This window comes from Nicotiana tabacum, chromosome 19 (genome assembly GCF_000715075.1).
Source record: "Nicotiana tabacum cultivar K326 chromosome 19, ASM71507v2, whole genome shotgun sequence".
NCBI lineage: Eukaryota > Viridiplantae > Streptophyta > Magnoliopsida > Solanales > Solanaceae > Nicotiana > Nicotiana tabacum.
In genome coordinates this window covers 140,772,778-140,788,233 of record NC_134098.1, presented here as the reverse complement: position 1 = coordinate 140,788,233, position 15,456 = coordinate 140,772,778, and the positions used below count along the sequence as shown (strand labels likewise).

The window sequence follows — 15,456 nt, the reverse complement described above, 5'->3', positions numbered from 1 at the left end:
GTCTCTCGAAGATAAGTACAAACATATCCGTACTGATATGCAAGACTCTACTAGACTCGCTCATGACTCGTGAGACCTAAGTGAATCTAGTGCTCTGATACCATGTTATCACAATCCAAAATCTATGAAGGGTCGTGATGGCGCCGAACACCACTGTCAGGCAATCCAACAATAAATACTTAACTGGGTTCTCACTTTAATATTTCTGAAATCATATTTTACTTCAATTAAATAGCAAAAGGTGGAATTTATAGAATGCATAATAATATTATTTTTTCAAATTCAATACAGAACAACCCATAATCATCCCAGAACCTGGTGTCACAAGTGCTTGAGTAATAATTAGGAATATAAAATAAAATACAACAGTTGTTGGTAATATAAATTGGATAGGAAAAATGTAAGTACTCTGAAGGAGACTCTGCCAGCTGCGGATCTTATTATAGAATGCACCTCACCTAAGTCCACGCCATAACCGCGCCTCTGCGCCTACAAGGCCACTAAACATATATGTACCTAAGTATCCTGCCTAACCTCGAAGAAGTAGTGACAACGGGTCAACTTGGACACTTACTATGGGCTATAATTAATATACCAATGATATAATTGAGCATGCATCACGTAGAACGGTTGTAAGCCCAATATCATGAAATAAGTAAACAATTCTTTTGCTAATAAGAAAATTCTCCAAATTCATTTTCATCATTTAACGATTTATATCTCAGGCCAATGAAGCAGTATCAATTATTATAATTTCTAAAGCAATTAATGCAATCATGCGCAAGTCATTCCGAGGTGGTACGACCCGATCCAACATATAAATATAAATTGTGCACTGCCGAGGGTCGAATGGCACGAACCATAGATGCATATATTACCCCGCTCGCGGATCATACATGCAACATGGTTAAATATAAATTAATAAATAAATCATGCATCTATTACCCCGCTCGCGGATCATACATGCGACGCGGTCAAATATAAATTTATTAAGTTATTATAATATTCCTAAATTTCTTTTCGAAAATACGAAGTCCAAATGAAAAAACTTTTGAAAATTTAATTTCCTCAATTTAAATTCTTCTCAAGACAATAAATACGCAAACCTCAATCTTGCTTCCTTTCAAGGCAAACAGTAACCACAAATCAAATAACAATATCAACAAGGCAGGATATAAACCTAAAACTACCCAGACATGGGCATAGCTAGTAGCTACATACGGGCTCTCGTCACTTCATGCGTATGTAGCCCCCGCAAGTAGAAGCACATATTTAATCAATTCACCTATGTGGTTGATTCTCTCTTACAAGGTTAGAAAGGAGACTTACATCACTCCGCAATTTCATAACCAGCTTCAAAGCTGCTCCAACAACTCCAACCGATTCCCGCCGCTCCAAAACTAGTCAAATAAGATGCGACCCAGTTAAAATATGCTCTAATACTCATATTTAATCAATTTACAACAATTTTCAGCTCCGCTCGAAAAGTCGATAAAAGCATCCTCGGGCCCATGTGCCCGGATTCCGAAAATTTTCGAAGATAACCATTACCCATAGCCTCACAAACTCAAATATATAATTTATTCTCAATTTCATGCCCAAATTCGTGATCAAAATCCAAGAATACCAATTCCTAGGTTTTTCTTCAAAATCCCAAATTTCTACAAATTTTCATATATAAATCCGTATATAATCCAAGTATTTAACTTGCAATAGGTGGGAATCACTTACCTTGACATAGATGACGAAAATCTCCCTCCCAAGAGCTCCAAAACTTGCCCAACCAAATGAAAAATGGAGGAAAATGGCCAAATCTCGTCTTTAAAACAATCTGCCCAGGCCAGGCCCTTCTTCGCATTCGCGATCAAAGCCTCACGTTCACGAAGGCTACAGACACCACTGCTTCGCGTTTGCGGCTGGAGCTTCGTGATCGCGAAGGCCAAACTACTCCAGGCCCCCACACTGCTTTTCTTCTTCGTGTTCGCGACCCTTGTGTTGTGTTCGCGTAAGCTTCCTTAGGCAACCCTCCGCGTTCGCGACCTCCGCCTCGCGTTCGCGAAGGCCAAAACCCAACTACCTCAAATTCCTCTTCGCGAACGCGGCACACCCTTCGTGTTCGCGATGAAGGAAACCAGATACCGACATTAGCAGTCCAAAACAGCCTGAAATGATCCGAAACCATCCCGAAACACACCCGAGGCCCCCCAGGACCTCGTCCAATCACATAAACCAGTCCCACAACATAACATGGACCTGCTCGAGGCCTCAAATCACATCAAAAAATAACAAAATCATGAATCGCAACCCAATCCAAGCTTAATGAACCTTTGAACATCAAACTTCTACATTCAATGCCGAAACCCATCAAATTATGTCCGATTGATCTCAAATTTTGTACACAAGTCACATTCGATATTACAGACCTACTCCAACTTTCGAAATCAGAATCCGACACCGATATCAAAAAGTCTACTCCCGGTTAAACTTCTCAAAACCTTCAAATTTCTAACTTTCGCCAAATGACCTACGGACCTCCAAATCCACATCCGGACGCGCTCCCAATACCAGAATCACTATACAGAGCTGTTCCCAGATCGGAATTCCAAACGGACGTCGATATCATTGAAATGCACTTCAACTCAAATTTATGAAATTTTTCCAAAATGCTAACCTTCCACAATAGGCGCTGAAACGCTCATGGGTTATCCAAATCCCGATCCGAACATACGCCTAAGTCCAAAATCATCATACGAACCTGTTGGAACCTTCAAATCCCGATTCTGAGGTCGTCTACTCAAAAATCACACTTTAGTCAATTTTTCCAACTTAAACCTTCCGAAATTAGAATTTTCTTTCCAAATCTACTTCGAAATTCTTGAAATCAAATTTCGACCACGCGTATAAGTCCTAATACCTGAAGTGAAGCTACTCATAGCCCCAAACTGCTGAGTGACGTGCTAGGGCACAAAATGACCAGTCGGGTCGTTACATACAACTTGTACTGGACTAATCCACTAGCTATTAGAGATGGGAAAAATCACCCCCGCATTTAGCAATTTGATGATCTCTTTGTGTACTACCTCCTCCAAATTTTTGTTCAGCTTGTGTTGGGGCTGCACCATTGGCTTGCTATTTTCTTCCAACATAATTTTGTGTATGCAAATAGCTGGACTGTTTTCTTGAATATCAGCTATACTCCAGCCAATGGCCTTCCTGTGCTTTTTCAGCAACTCTACCAGCTTTCGCTCATGTGTACCTGTCAAGTCAGTAGAAATAATTACAGAAAAATTATTAGTTTCAAGAAAAGCATATTTTAAGTGAGTGGGGAGGACTTTCAATTCCACATTAGGCTTAGAAGCCTCCTCTTTAGTTCCTCCTCATTAATCACTTGATCCTCAGTCTCAAGAGCTTCTGCCTCTTTCTTTATTTAAGGATCTTCATCCTCCACTGTGCTAGACTAAGTAATACACCTCTATAGAGTATCCCCCACAAGCTTGTCGAACTTGTATTTCTCAGCTAATTCTCCATCAACGTCCAGCTTGAAACACGAGTAGGCGGATGCCTCATCACTGGGCTATTTCATCATCCTCTTCATCTGAAACACCACTTTCTTATTGCTCACTTTGAGCATAAGCTGCCCCTCACAGATATTAAGGATAGCTCTGCCTGTACATAAGAATGACCTTCCTAGAATTAGAGGCACCTCCTTGTTCACCTCCATATCCACCACAATAAAGTCTATGGGGAACACAAACTTGTCCACCCGCACTAGAATATCCTCAATGATTCCCTCAGGTAGAATGGTGGTTTGGTCAGCTAGTTGTAGGGACACTGGTATCGATTTGATCATTCCGAGCTCACCTTCCATTTTCCTGAATACAGATAGAGGCATTAGATTTATCGACGCACCAGAATCACAGAGGGCCTTGTCAAATTTTTCACTCCCCAACGAATATGGTATGGTAAAGATACCTGGGTCCCCACACTTTTGGGGAATTTTATTTTGCAATATGGCACTGCAGTAGGCATTTAGCTTGACCATTGTTGTTTTCTCTAATTTTCTCTTGCTAGACAGGATTTCCTTCAAGAACTTTGCATTGGCCGACATCTAAGTGAGTACTTCTATGAAGGGAATGTTCACATAAAGTTGCTTGAGCATCTCCAAGAATTGCCCAAAACATTTGTCAAGATTCTCTCGCTTCATCTTTTGAGGGAATGGTAGAGCTGGCATATGTCTACTTTCTTCACTCTCCTTTTGTACCCCACTACTCTGGCTTTGTTGCTCTTCACCTTTTTTTTCTGCTGGTGTCTCTGCCTGCTTGTTCACCACTTCGGGTCTAGCTTTCTCCACTGGATCAACCAATGTTTTGCCACTTCTCAGAGATACAACTTCAATTGTTTCCTTTGGGTTCTTTTCAGTGTCAGAGGGAAAAGTCCCAGGAGCCCTCTCAGATAGCAAATTTGCAATCTGTCCCCATTGTCTTTCTAAATTAAGGATGGTCGTGCCCTTCTCTCTGATGGTTATGCCGTGAGTCTCAAATTTTTCATCTGATTTGTTGATGAATGCCTTCATGAGGTCTTCCATACTAGACTGGTTTGACTGTTATAGATGGTATTACTGCCTCTGCTGGTTCTAAAAACCTGGTTGTCCTTGACTCCGGGGTCTAGGATTATTTTTCTGTCATGCATTCAGACTCCCACTAGGTGAACTCCACAAAAAACCTAGATATCTTTGGCCCATAACATTATAGTTGTTCACGGCTTGGTAGTTTCCTCTATTAAAGTTCCCCACTGCGTTGACTTTCTCAGTTGATGCTTGACACTCATGTGTAGGGTATCCCAATCCACAAAAGTCACATGCTGCTTACGACTCACTTTGTACCTTGGTCAATGTCAGCGTTCTTATATCCTTGGCCATGTTGTCTAGCTAGGCTTGCATGGATGTGTTAGAGTCTACCTGGTGAACCCCAATTGATTTTCTCCTGTCATTACTTTCAGTCGGCCATTGATTAGCATCCTCAGATAATTCATCAAGGATTAAGACAACCTCCTCCGGCGTTTTCTTCATTAGTGGTCCTCTACATGCAGTATTCAGAGTTCTTCGCGAAGACGGTGTCAGCCCATCCCAGAAATCCTAGAGTTGCATCTACAATTCAATTCCATTGTGCTGACACTTTCTGACTATCTCCTTTAATCTCTCCCATGCTTCGAAAACCATTTCTGTCTCCTTCTGGCAAAAATTGTGGATTTCCCTTCTGAACTTCCCAGTTTTCGCAGCTGAAAAGTACTTGTCAAGAAACTTCTTGGTCATATCTTCACATGTCCTGATCGAACCTGTGGGTAACCTACGAAGCCATTGCTTCGCATCATCTTTCAATGAAAATGGGAATGCCCTTAAGTAGACTGCATCCTTTGATACTCCATTGTATTGGAATGTGTTCTCGATTTCTTCAAAATCCATCAAGTGAGTATTAGGATCTTCGTTCACCTTCCCTCTGAAAATGCAGTTGTTTTGGATAGTTTGAAGTAAGCCTTGCTTCAATTCAAAGTTGTTTGTTGCTATGGGTAGAGGTATGACACTTGACAGTCCTTGATTATAGACTGGCCTAGCATAGTCATCCAATGATCTTCCAGGCCTGATTGCTACGTTCTCGAACTGGTCTTCAAGCAAGGGTCGGTTTAGATTGAATCTCCGACCCCCATCATCGTTGACGGTCTCATCAACAATTCTCCGTGCAACTTCTAGTTGTGCTGCCTCTCTTGCAGCTAAGTCTACCTTATCATTCTCTTCGGTGCCATGGTATTTTGAGTCGAAGTTTGACCCAAGAAATTTTTTGTTAAGTCTCTTTCTTTTCTCAGTTGTCGCAGGTATTTCTCCAACTCTGGTTCGTAGGGTATCACTTCCTTTCGAGTCATACACTGGAGAAATCAAACCTGTATCCTGCACACAAGTAAGAAACATGAATAACTAAAGTAAAAATTGGTTCCTGAATTGGTACTAATAACTATTTTAAACACTATCGATTGCCAATCCCCGGCAACGACGCCAAAAATTGACGAGCGCAAAACACAACACAAAATTATTGCTCGCTAGTCAAAGATAGTATAGTTTAATTATCGTCTCCACAAGGATTAGATTTAAACAGTGTTCGAATAATCTTCAGTTGATTACTATCGAGAAAAATTAATACTTGATTTGATGACTATTACTACGATTAACTACTAAACATTAAGCAAGTAACAATTGATCACAAAAGACAGCAGATGAGCAACGAAGAAATATCAATGAGAGAAATAAGGGTATTTGACTAGATACATGCAAGATAATTGACTTGGGATCCAATTCTTGAGTTAATTCACTCTATAATACTGTTGATTCTCACAAATTCAGTAGATAATCAGATTACACTTGAAGTTAATGTTCCTTTTTCGATTAAACATAAATTTCAGTAATTAATCCAATTGAAGCACGTTAAATAATTGCAACAACAAAATGATGGTTATGATCTAAAGGGTAACTTCTCGCGAATATTTTCCTGTTTTCTAGTTCGATTAACAATTCAAGAGGCTCTTTTGATTACCTATTTTAACACGAATTTAAACTAGAGCATAAGATGTAAAGCAATTCAATATAAGGCTCCTCTTTCGATTAAGCAAAATAAGAAATAACTCCACACTACGAATTAAAACTCCATCAAGTAATTCTAACAATTATCAAGAATCGAATCCCTAATAAAATTATCAAAACATCGTATATGTCAACACCCTAATGGAAATTACTCATAACAATGGAGTAATACATCTCAAATAAGTTTAAGAACAAAGAAAACATCAAAGCTACTGATTTCGATACAAACTCCTGTATTGCACTGATTGCAGGTTGTATTGTTGATGAATTCTTGAGTCTTCTTGCCTTTGTTGGTTCTCCAATCTTTTGTATGTCCAAAAGTCCCTTCAAAATTGTTTTTGTGTGTATTTATACCGTGTAGAAACAAGTCCGGACGAAACTACCCTATCCTAGCCGAACTCGGAGATCACTCTGACAAATTTGCACAGCTGCGCCGTGCCATGCGGCGCGCTAGTGAGGAAATCCAGAGAGCTCAAATTCTTCTTGCCAGGCCACTTTTGCACTGTCGCGCCGCGCCTCGCGACGCCTTTTGCGGCGCGGTAGTGGCTTTTTCTCATAGTGAATTTATGCGTTCACTTTTTGATATCCGGACTTGGTCCTCGACCCCCGAACGTGATTCCAGCATAATTTCTTGGGCTTCTACTCAGATTTCAAAACTCCAACTTGTTCGATTTCTCTCCAAATTACCTAAATAGCTTAGAATCATTTCCTACAAGGCATAAAACACGTAATAAGTGTAATTCACTATCATTTAAGCTCAAACATGCATAAAATGCAATCATTAGAGTGCAATACTACGGCTAAAATACGAGTTTCTAGACTACCATCAATTATCATATAGAACACCGGATGCGAGCCTTTATTTCATCCATCCCGCTCCAATACGATGCGTGACATCCTCGTCGATCTCACTGTTACCTTGGATAATAGACCTAGATACTTGAAACTACCCCTCTTGGGGATAACTTGAGTATCAAGCTTAACATCCACGTCTGTGAACCTAGTAACGGGTTGCTATAACTTTAATGGTAAGTTCAGAACCTATAAACTTTAAATTTCGATTTCGTCTCTAAGAAGAGGAAAGGGGGAGGGTGAGCAAAGAAAGCACAAATAACGTATAGGCTTAAGGATGAAGTTAGTAATAGTCATTGTCTTCACATGGATTGGATTTAAACAGTGTTCGAATAATCTTCAGTTAATTACTATCCAGAAAAATTAACACTTGATTTGATAACTATTACTACGATTAACTACTAAAAATTAAGCAAGTAACAATTGATCACAAAAGACAGCTGATGAGCAACGAAAAAATATAAATAAGAGAAATAAGGGTATTTGACTAGATATACGCAAGATAATTGACTCGGGGTCCAATTCTTGAGTTAATTCACTCTATAATACCGTTGGTTCTCACGAATTCAACAGATAATCAGATTTCACTTGAAGTTAATGTTCCTCTTTCGATTAAACGTTAATTTTAGTAATTAATCCAATTAAAGCATGTTAAACAATTGCAACAACAAAATGATGGTTATGATCTAAAGGGTAACTTCTCACGAATATTTCCCTATTTTCTAGTTCGATTAACAATTCAAGAGACTCTTTCGATTACCTATTTTAACACGAATTTAAACTAGAGCATAAGATGTAAAGCAATTCAATATAAGGCTCCTTTTTCGATTAAGCAAAATAAGAAATAACTCCACACTATGACTTAAAACAATTAAATTATCAAAATACTGTATCTGTCAATACCCTAATGGAAATTACTCTATGACAATGGAGTAATACATCTCAAATAAGTTTAAGAACAAAGAAAATATCAAAGCTACTGATTTCGATACAAACTCTCGTATTGCACCGATTGCAGGTTGTATTGTTGATGAATTCTTGGGTCTTCTTGCCTTTGTTGGTTCTCCAATCTTTTGTAGGTCCAGAAGTCCCTTCAAAATTGTATTTTTGATGTATTTATACCGTGTAAAAACAAGCCCGGATGAAATTACCCTTTCCTAGCCGAACTTGGAGATCACTCTGACAAATTTGCACAGTCGTGCCGCGCCATGCTGCGCGCTAGTGAGGAAATCCAGAGAGCTCAGATTCTTCTTGTCAGGCCACTTTTGCACTGTCGCGCCGCCCCATGCGGCGCGGTAGTGGCTTTTTCTCGGAGTGAATTCATGCGTTCACTTTTTTGAAATCTAGACTAGGTCCTCGACCCCCGAACGTGATCCCGACTTAATTTCTTGGGCTTCTACTTAGATTTCAAAGCTCCAACTAATATTTTTATCTCCAAATTACCTAAATAGCTTAGAATCATTTCTTACAAGGCATAAAATACGTAATAAGTATAATTCACTATTATTTAAGCTCAAACACACGTAAAATGCAATAATTAGAGTGCAATACTACGGCTAAAATACGAGTTTCTAGCCTACCATTACTTATCACATAGAACACTGGATGCGAGCCTCCATTACATCCATCCCGCTCCAATACGATGCGTGACATCCTCGTCGATCTCCTCGTTACCTTGGATAATAGACCCAGATACTTGAAACTACCCCTCTTGGGGGATAATTTGAGTATCAAGCTTAACATCTACGTCTGTGAACCTAGTAACGGGCTGCTGTAACTTTAATGGTAAGTTCAGAACCTATAAACTTTAAATTTTGATTCTGTCTATGAGAAGAGGAAAGGGGAGGGCGAGGAAAGAAAGCACAAATGACGTATAGGCTTAAAGATGAAGTTAGTTCTGCACACGAGAAAAAGAAAGAAAAGAGATTAATTAGCTAGAAGTATATTATACAGGAAAAGGAACTATATTATATATAGGAGAATAGTTATATAATATATTATTTACCCTAATTCCTATGCTAGCTATGAACATAGAGTAGGCACTCCTGAAGTACTAATTAAAAGTCCAAGTGAATTGGAGAACCCAAATTAGAATTAAAGACTCTTAGATCTTCTATTGAGAACACTAATTAATATTTCTGTATAAGATCCTAATGAACTTTATGAAGTCAAGATCCTTGTGTTGACTTATGATGTACTTACAAGTTTATCCATTCGTGAGCTATAAATATCCATATGAATAAGTTCTGTTGATTTTAATTTACGTAAGAAATGAGTGTTTTGCGTTCTGGAATCTTTCCCTCAATAACCAGATGCATATAAGGAACCAATTAATAAGGAGTGTGGTTGGATACTCCACCTTCAATTAGAAATCTCGAGTTCTTTGGGAATAAAAAACTTCTTGGTATTAGCCTACATAATGCAAATATGGATTACGATACGAAATACTAGTAGGTTTCATATACAAGATGCCTAACAAAAAAAATGCATATAAGCAAAAACGGATTAAGGATTTGAAGTTTATAAATTCCTGCACCAATATCCTATCGAGTTAATATATAATAATCATTTGATTCATTATTAAATATTTATAAATATTTAAATAGATTTTGTAATAAATATATATAATATCTATATAAAAACTACTAAATTTACGTGAACCCAAAAATTACTAAGTTAGATCTGCCTCTGTGATAATTATACCAAATGTTTGGTGATTGAAAACACTTAACATGGAGAAAACTAAAGACTCGAGTGAATTGTCTCTTTGTCCTCTTCAAATCACTTGCATGTTACATCTAGTGACTACATAATTCTGGCCCTGTGGTAAGCAACCTTTCAATTTCTGAAGGAGAAAGGGAACCATACTGTTTTTTGACTAGGTAACACACTAACGAGATTCATCATATCTCAATTTCAATTATTACATTTAGAATATTTTCTCAAAAACCAGATTTCAACATATCAGTATTATCTCAATTTCTTTTATCACATCTAACTGCCTTTTAGTGTATTTAACTATCTAAATGTTTTTTTTTTTACATAATCAGTGTATGCAACTTAAACTTTACTAAAATACGATAAGTTGTGTAATTGTGTACAACAATTTGGAAAGTGTACCTTATAACGCACCTTTAATCTATCAATTATAAGTGAGGGGTGGGGCCTCATTTTTTATACTATATCTGGAGGAAAAATCCAAAACCATACATAATCTTTGACTTTAGATTCAAAGTCATACATATTCTTTCACATTGAGCACTAATAGTACATTTACTTTAACAAAGTGGTACACTTTTAGTCATAACACTGAAAAAAAACCCCAAAACATACATTATCTTTGGCTTTAGACTCAAAGCCATACATATTCTTCCACATGGAGCACTAATAGTCCATTTACTTTAACAAAGTGGTGCACTTTTAGTCATAACACTAAACACATTTTAATTTTTAACAGAAATCTAAGATCTGACAAAATATTCGTTTCCTTTATTTTTTTGTTTACCGAAAGAAATAAAGATGACAAATTTATCTAGATAGCAAATAGTAAATATACATAGAATTTATTTACTATTTATCTATTTACTATACGTAAAATATACATTTTACTAAGAAATGTTAAACACCGTTAATTTTTATTTGCAATGATTTTTATCTAGATAACCTCAAATGGTATCTAGATTTTTTATTATATACATAATATTTACTATACGTTGACATAAAATAAATATACGTAAAATCATTGCTGAGAGTAAAATAAATTTTATTACTAAAATAAATATACGTAATATATATTTATTAGATTTTTTTATTTTATGAGAGTCAACGTATAGTAAAAATAATATTTATTTTTATTTTATATTACGTATATTTATTTTATTCTCACCAATAATTTTACGTATATTTATTTTATGTCAACGTATAGTAAATATTATGTATATAATAAAAAATCTAGATACCATTTGAAGTTATCTAGATAAAAATCATTGCAAATAAAAATTAACGGTGTTTAATATTTCTTAGTAAAATGTATATTTTACGTATAGTAAATAGATAAATAGTAAATAAATTCTATGTATATTTACTATTTGCTATCTAGATAAATCTATCATCTTTATTTCTTTCGGTAAATAAGAAAATAAAGGGAACGGATATTTTGTCAGATCTTAGATTTCTGTTAAAAAATAAAATGTGTTTAGTGTTATGACTAAAAGTGTACTATTTTGTTAAAGTAAATGGACTATTAGTGCTCCATATGGAAGAATATGTATGACTTTGAGTCTAAAGTCAAAGATAATGTATGTTTTTGGGCTTTTTTCAGTGTTATAACTAAAAGTGCACCACTTTGTTAAAGTAAATATACTATTAGTGCTCCATGTGAAAGAATATGTATGACTTTGATTCTAAAGCCAAAGATGATATATTGTTTCGATCTTTTCCTCACTATATCTGTGTGGAAGTAGTGATCAGAGGACAAAATCTACAGGTGATAGTATCAATAATGAGAGAGGCTAAAGTCAGGAGACAAGAAATAGACTTAAGTCAGTGGTTTCTTGAACTAAAGCAGATAAAAAGAAAGAGGAAGATTCTCCTTTTGGCTAGACAAGCACTTCTTTATTTGATTATGATTTTTGAACAAATACTACTGATGAGAGACACAGAATGCATGAACATATATGTACAGTACAGACAAGGATTGCAAACTTGCAAAGGCTAGTAATTTATTTCTGCGGTGTGAAAAATTATAATTTTTTATTTTCTACCATGAAAAGAATGATTTTTCGTTTGTTACTTTCTGGAATTGTCCCATTCTTGGGGTGGTCACTTAATTCTCTTAACACAGGTATTGCAAAGGGCACTGACCCTCATGTACAGTCTTTGCAGAATCTGCAGTTAAGTGTTCTTTTAACCATTTAATATTAGATTGTCATTGGCAGGAGCGAGCTACAAGGGTAATTACGGTTCAGTCGAACTCAAATAACTTTAATCCAAACTCTATATTTGTATTAAGAAATTCATTAAATTGTACAGTAATTAAATTCAGAACTAAGTTACTAACGGTTAATATCACTATTCTAAAATTTAAAATTCATAAAATTCAAATCCTGACTCCGCATCTGGCCCTGTCGTTGGCCACACGAATTCGAATTTCCGTTGCGTAGAGCTCTTTAATGAGAAGTACTCTCTACCAGAAATTTTTCATGCTCAAATTTGAAACCTTTAATTTATCAGTGGAGAGATCACATTCATCTTATCACATTTTTTGATTGTCACATGCGTGTTAACCATCTACACAAACTCGTAGGTTAATATCTTGGAAAATATACTTTTGGAAAAACAATGCAGCAATAGTAAATCTTTTTATTTTTATTTGCTGGTTTTCTAAATAGTAATCATGTGAAAATCTCGCATAAGTACCATCAGACGATAATCCTTATTGCTAAGTTCTACTACATTAAATGAGAACCTTCTAATCATTTTGTTTCTTTTCTTCTAGTCCTTTCTTTTTATTTCCTTTTTTATGGGAGAGCTATGAACCTACTTTTTAGTTACAAATGTGGAGTGCTTATTCTTTTTAAAATAAAATTAACATATCTAAAGCTACAAAAATGTACTAAAGCAAGGATGGCTCCATAAAATTAGTGGCCTAAAGCAAAATTTTAATAAAAGATATTTTACTTTTTTTATTAGTATATATACACACATACGCAGAAAAAAGTTAGTGTTGCCATTTTTTTCATATTTGTTATGTATAGTATAACATTCTTAAATGATAAAGTCTTTAACTTCACATAGTAATATTATTATGTATATTAGTAAGAGGTAACTTAAATAAATAAGATGTTAGACATGTATTTTCAATATGTTACTTTTGATATTGTTGTAAAAAAATATATTTACTAATATGAAGATTTAATTAATTTGATTCAAAGTTCTAAAATATTTTTAGTGTTAAAGAGTAGACAATCTTTCTTTCTTTCTTTCTTTTGTCCAAGATTTTTTGTACTTTTTTTTTTGAAAACTTTAATATTGTCTAACTTGAAATAAAATCATAAATTCCATTATTAAAAAATTTTGGGGACCTAAACCAAAGCTTTACTAGTCTCCTACTTGAGCTACTTGTCCACCCCTGACATTCTCAATCAAATTTTATAGAGTCTCAATTAAGATAAGACAACAATCGATAAATGTGTTATTTAATTACCAAATGTGAATGAAGTTGGTTGAACATTACGTTCATGGGGAAGCGATCTATAAATAATTGTTGATAATTAATCGGGGCGGCTCAACAGAGCTGATGGCTTAAAACTAAAACATATTAAAAGACCCTGAATTCTTTTTCAAAACATCCATATAATATTGAGACAAAAGAAAAGTCTGTATGGCTTTGATCTAGTGGTGAGAGAGCAACGAATAATGTGTGGGTTAAGCGCACATCATATAGTATTGAATTCTCCCCTGTAAAAAATATAGCATTACGTAAAAATAGTAAAAGGGTTGTGTTTTGAACCTTATGACACTTGTCTCGGGGATTTCTTAGTTAAAAAGGATGAGACATAAAAGAATTTGCTTTCTGATGTGTGGATCAATCATGTGACAAAAAAGAATAGCTAATTTAGAGAATCTGAGGTGAAATTAAAAAATAAAATAGTAAAAAATATGAAAAAAGACTATACATAAAGAAAAACAAAATAGAATTGACGAGAAGCTAAATATATTATTTAATTTAGTAAGAGACAAGTTTTATCCTATTAACTCATTCAATCTTACCTCTACCAAATTTTTAAAAAATATTAAAATTTAAAATATTTTATCAAGATTTGTATAAATATAAATTGTAAGGCAAGAGCTTCACTTGTCTTACCCTAGAGCCGCCCTTGTACTAAAGTTCACAATTATCCATAGTTAAATCGTGAAAAATAGCCAAAGGGTAGAACTTACCCGCTCATGAAATTTACGCCAAATCAATGAATACATGATACATATTCCAAGCATATAAGTTGTATTGGGTGAATATTGGTGAATTGTTTGGTGAGATTGTCCTAAATATAGTTTAGGCAAAGGCAAAGAATATGAGCTGAGCACTTTTTTATGTGAAGTTGGACTGTTGCTGCCTTATTCAGAGGCGGATCCAGCTCTTTAGTATCTGCTTCGACTTAACTCAGTACTTTCTTTGTGGAGTATAAATTTATGTGTAAAAATATATTAAAATTACAATAAATAGTAGGCATGAACCCATAACTTTAAAAATAGAGAAAATGGTCAAATATGCCCTTATACTATTGAAAAGGGTCTAATATTATCCTCAGTTATACTATCTGTCCAAATATACCCCTAACATCATACTATCGATTCAAATATACCCCTGACATCATAAAATTGGTACACCTACCATTCCTCCGTTAACTGCCTCTGTATGACCACATTCATTGCCGCCTCACCATTTTACTCTCATTTTCATTCCTTCCCCACAACCTTTATTTCCCTTTCATTTGAAGAGAAATCACAGATCATAGATATACAAACAAACTATACCAAAAGAAATGCAACAACTAACAATAATATGAAACAATGTGAACCGAGAAAATTCTGATTTTCCTATTCACAATCCATGTTTGTACGAACGAAAATACATTTTATTTTATATAAAAACTAAGTGCAAACTAGTTTAAGGTTTCAAAATTGAAATCCATGGTGAGCGAGAAAAACAAGCTAGGCATGAGAGTTTTTTTTTTTTTTTTTTTTTGTTTCTTTCTCTCCAACCACATTTCTGGAAGGCTGTCATTTTTTCTATCTTTACGTTTTATGTTAATATAAAAGTGCTACTAAATTTTTTGTTAATTGGTCTTACAAATTCAGCGGTAACACAATGAAATACAAAATGAAACACAAAATTGTAAGGTCAAGTGAAAGGTACGTATAATTCCAGGGTCGACCTGGGAAGCAATAGGTATTTTGAAAAGTAAGAGGAAGTT

At 35.3% G+C, this 15,456-nt stretch overlaps 1 protein-coding gene and 1 non-coding gene across 2 annotated transcripts; one reads left to right on the top strand and one right to left on the bottom strand.

Annotated features, from left to right (window-relative positions):
• Positions 1 to 3,574: 3,574 nt before the first annotated feature.
• On the bottom strand, positions 3,575 to 4,108 carry LOC142173750 (uncharacterized). Its single transcript, XM_075239397.1, has one exon. The coding sequence runs from the start codon at positions 4,106 to 4,108 to the stop codon at positions 3,575 to 3,577; it is 534 nt and encodes a 177-aa protein (XP_075095498.1).
• Positions 4,109 to 5,156: 1,048 nt separating this feature from the next.
• Positions 5,157 to 5,263, top strand: LOC142173948 (small nucleolar RNA R71). The gene has a single exon (XR_012703312.1). It is a non-coding gene; the product is annotated as a small nucleolar RNA R71 (small nucleolar RNA).
• The last annotated feature ends 10,193 nt before the right edge of the window (positions 5,264 to 15,456 follow it).

Excerpts from the sequence above, each read along its gene's own strand:
- LOC142173750 (XM_075239397.1), bottom strand. The coding sequence starts at position 4,108 with ATGTCGGCCAATGCAAAGTTCTTGAAGGAAATCCTGTCTAGCAAGAGA.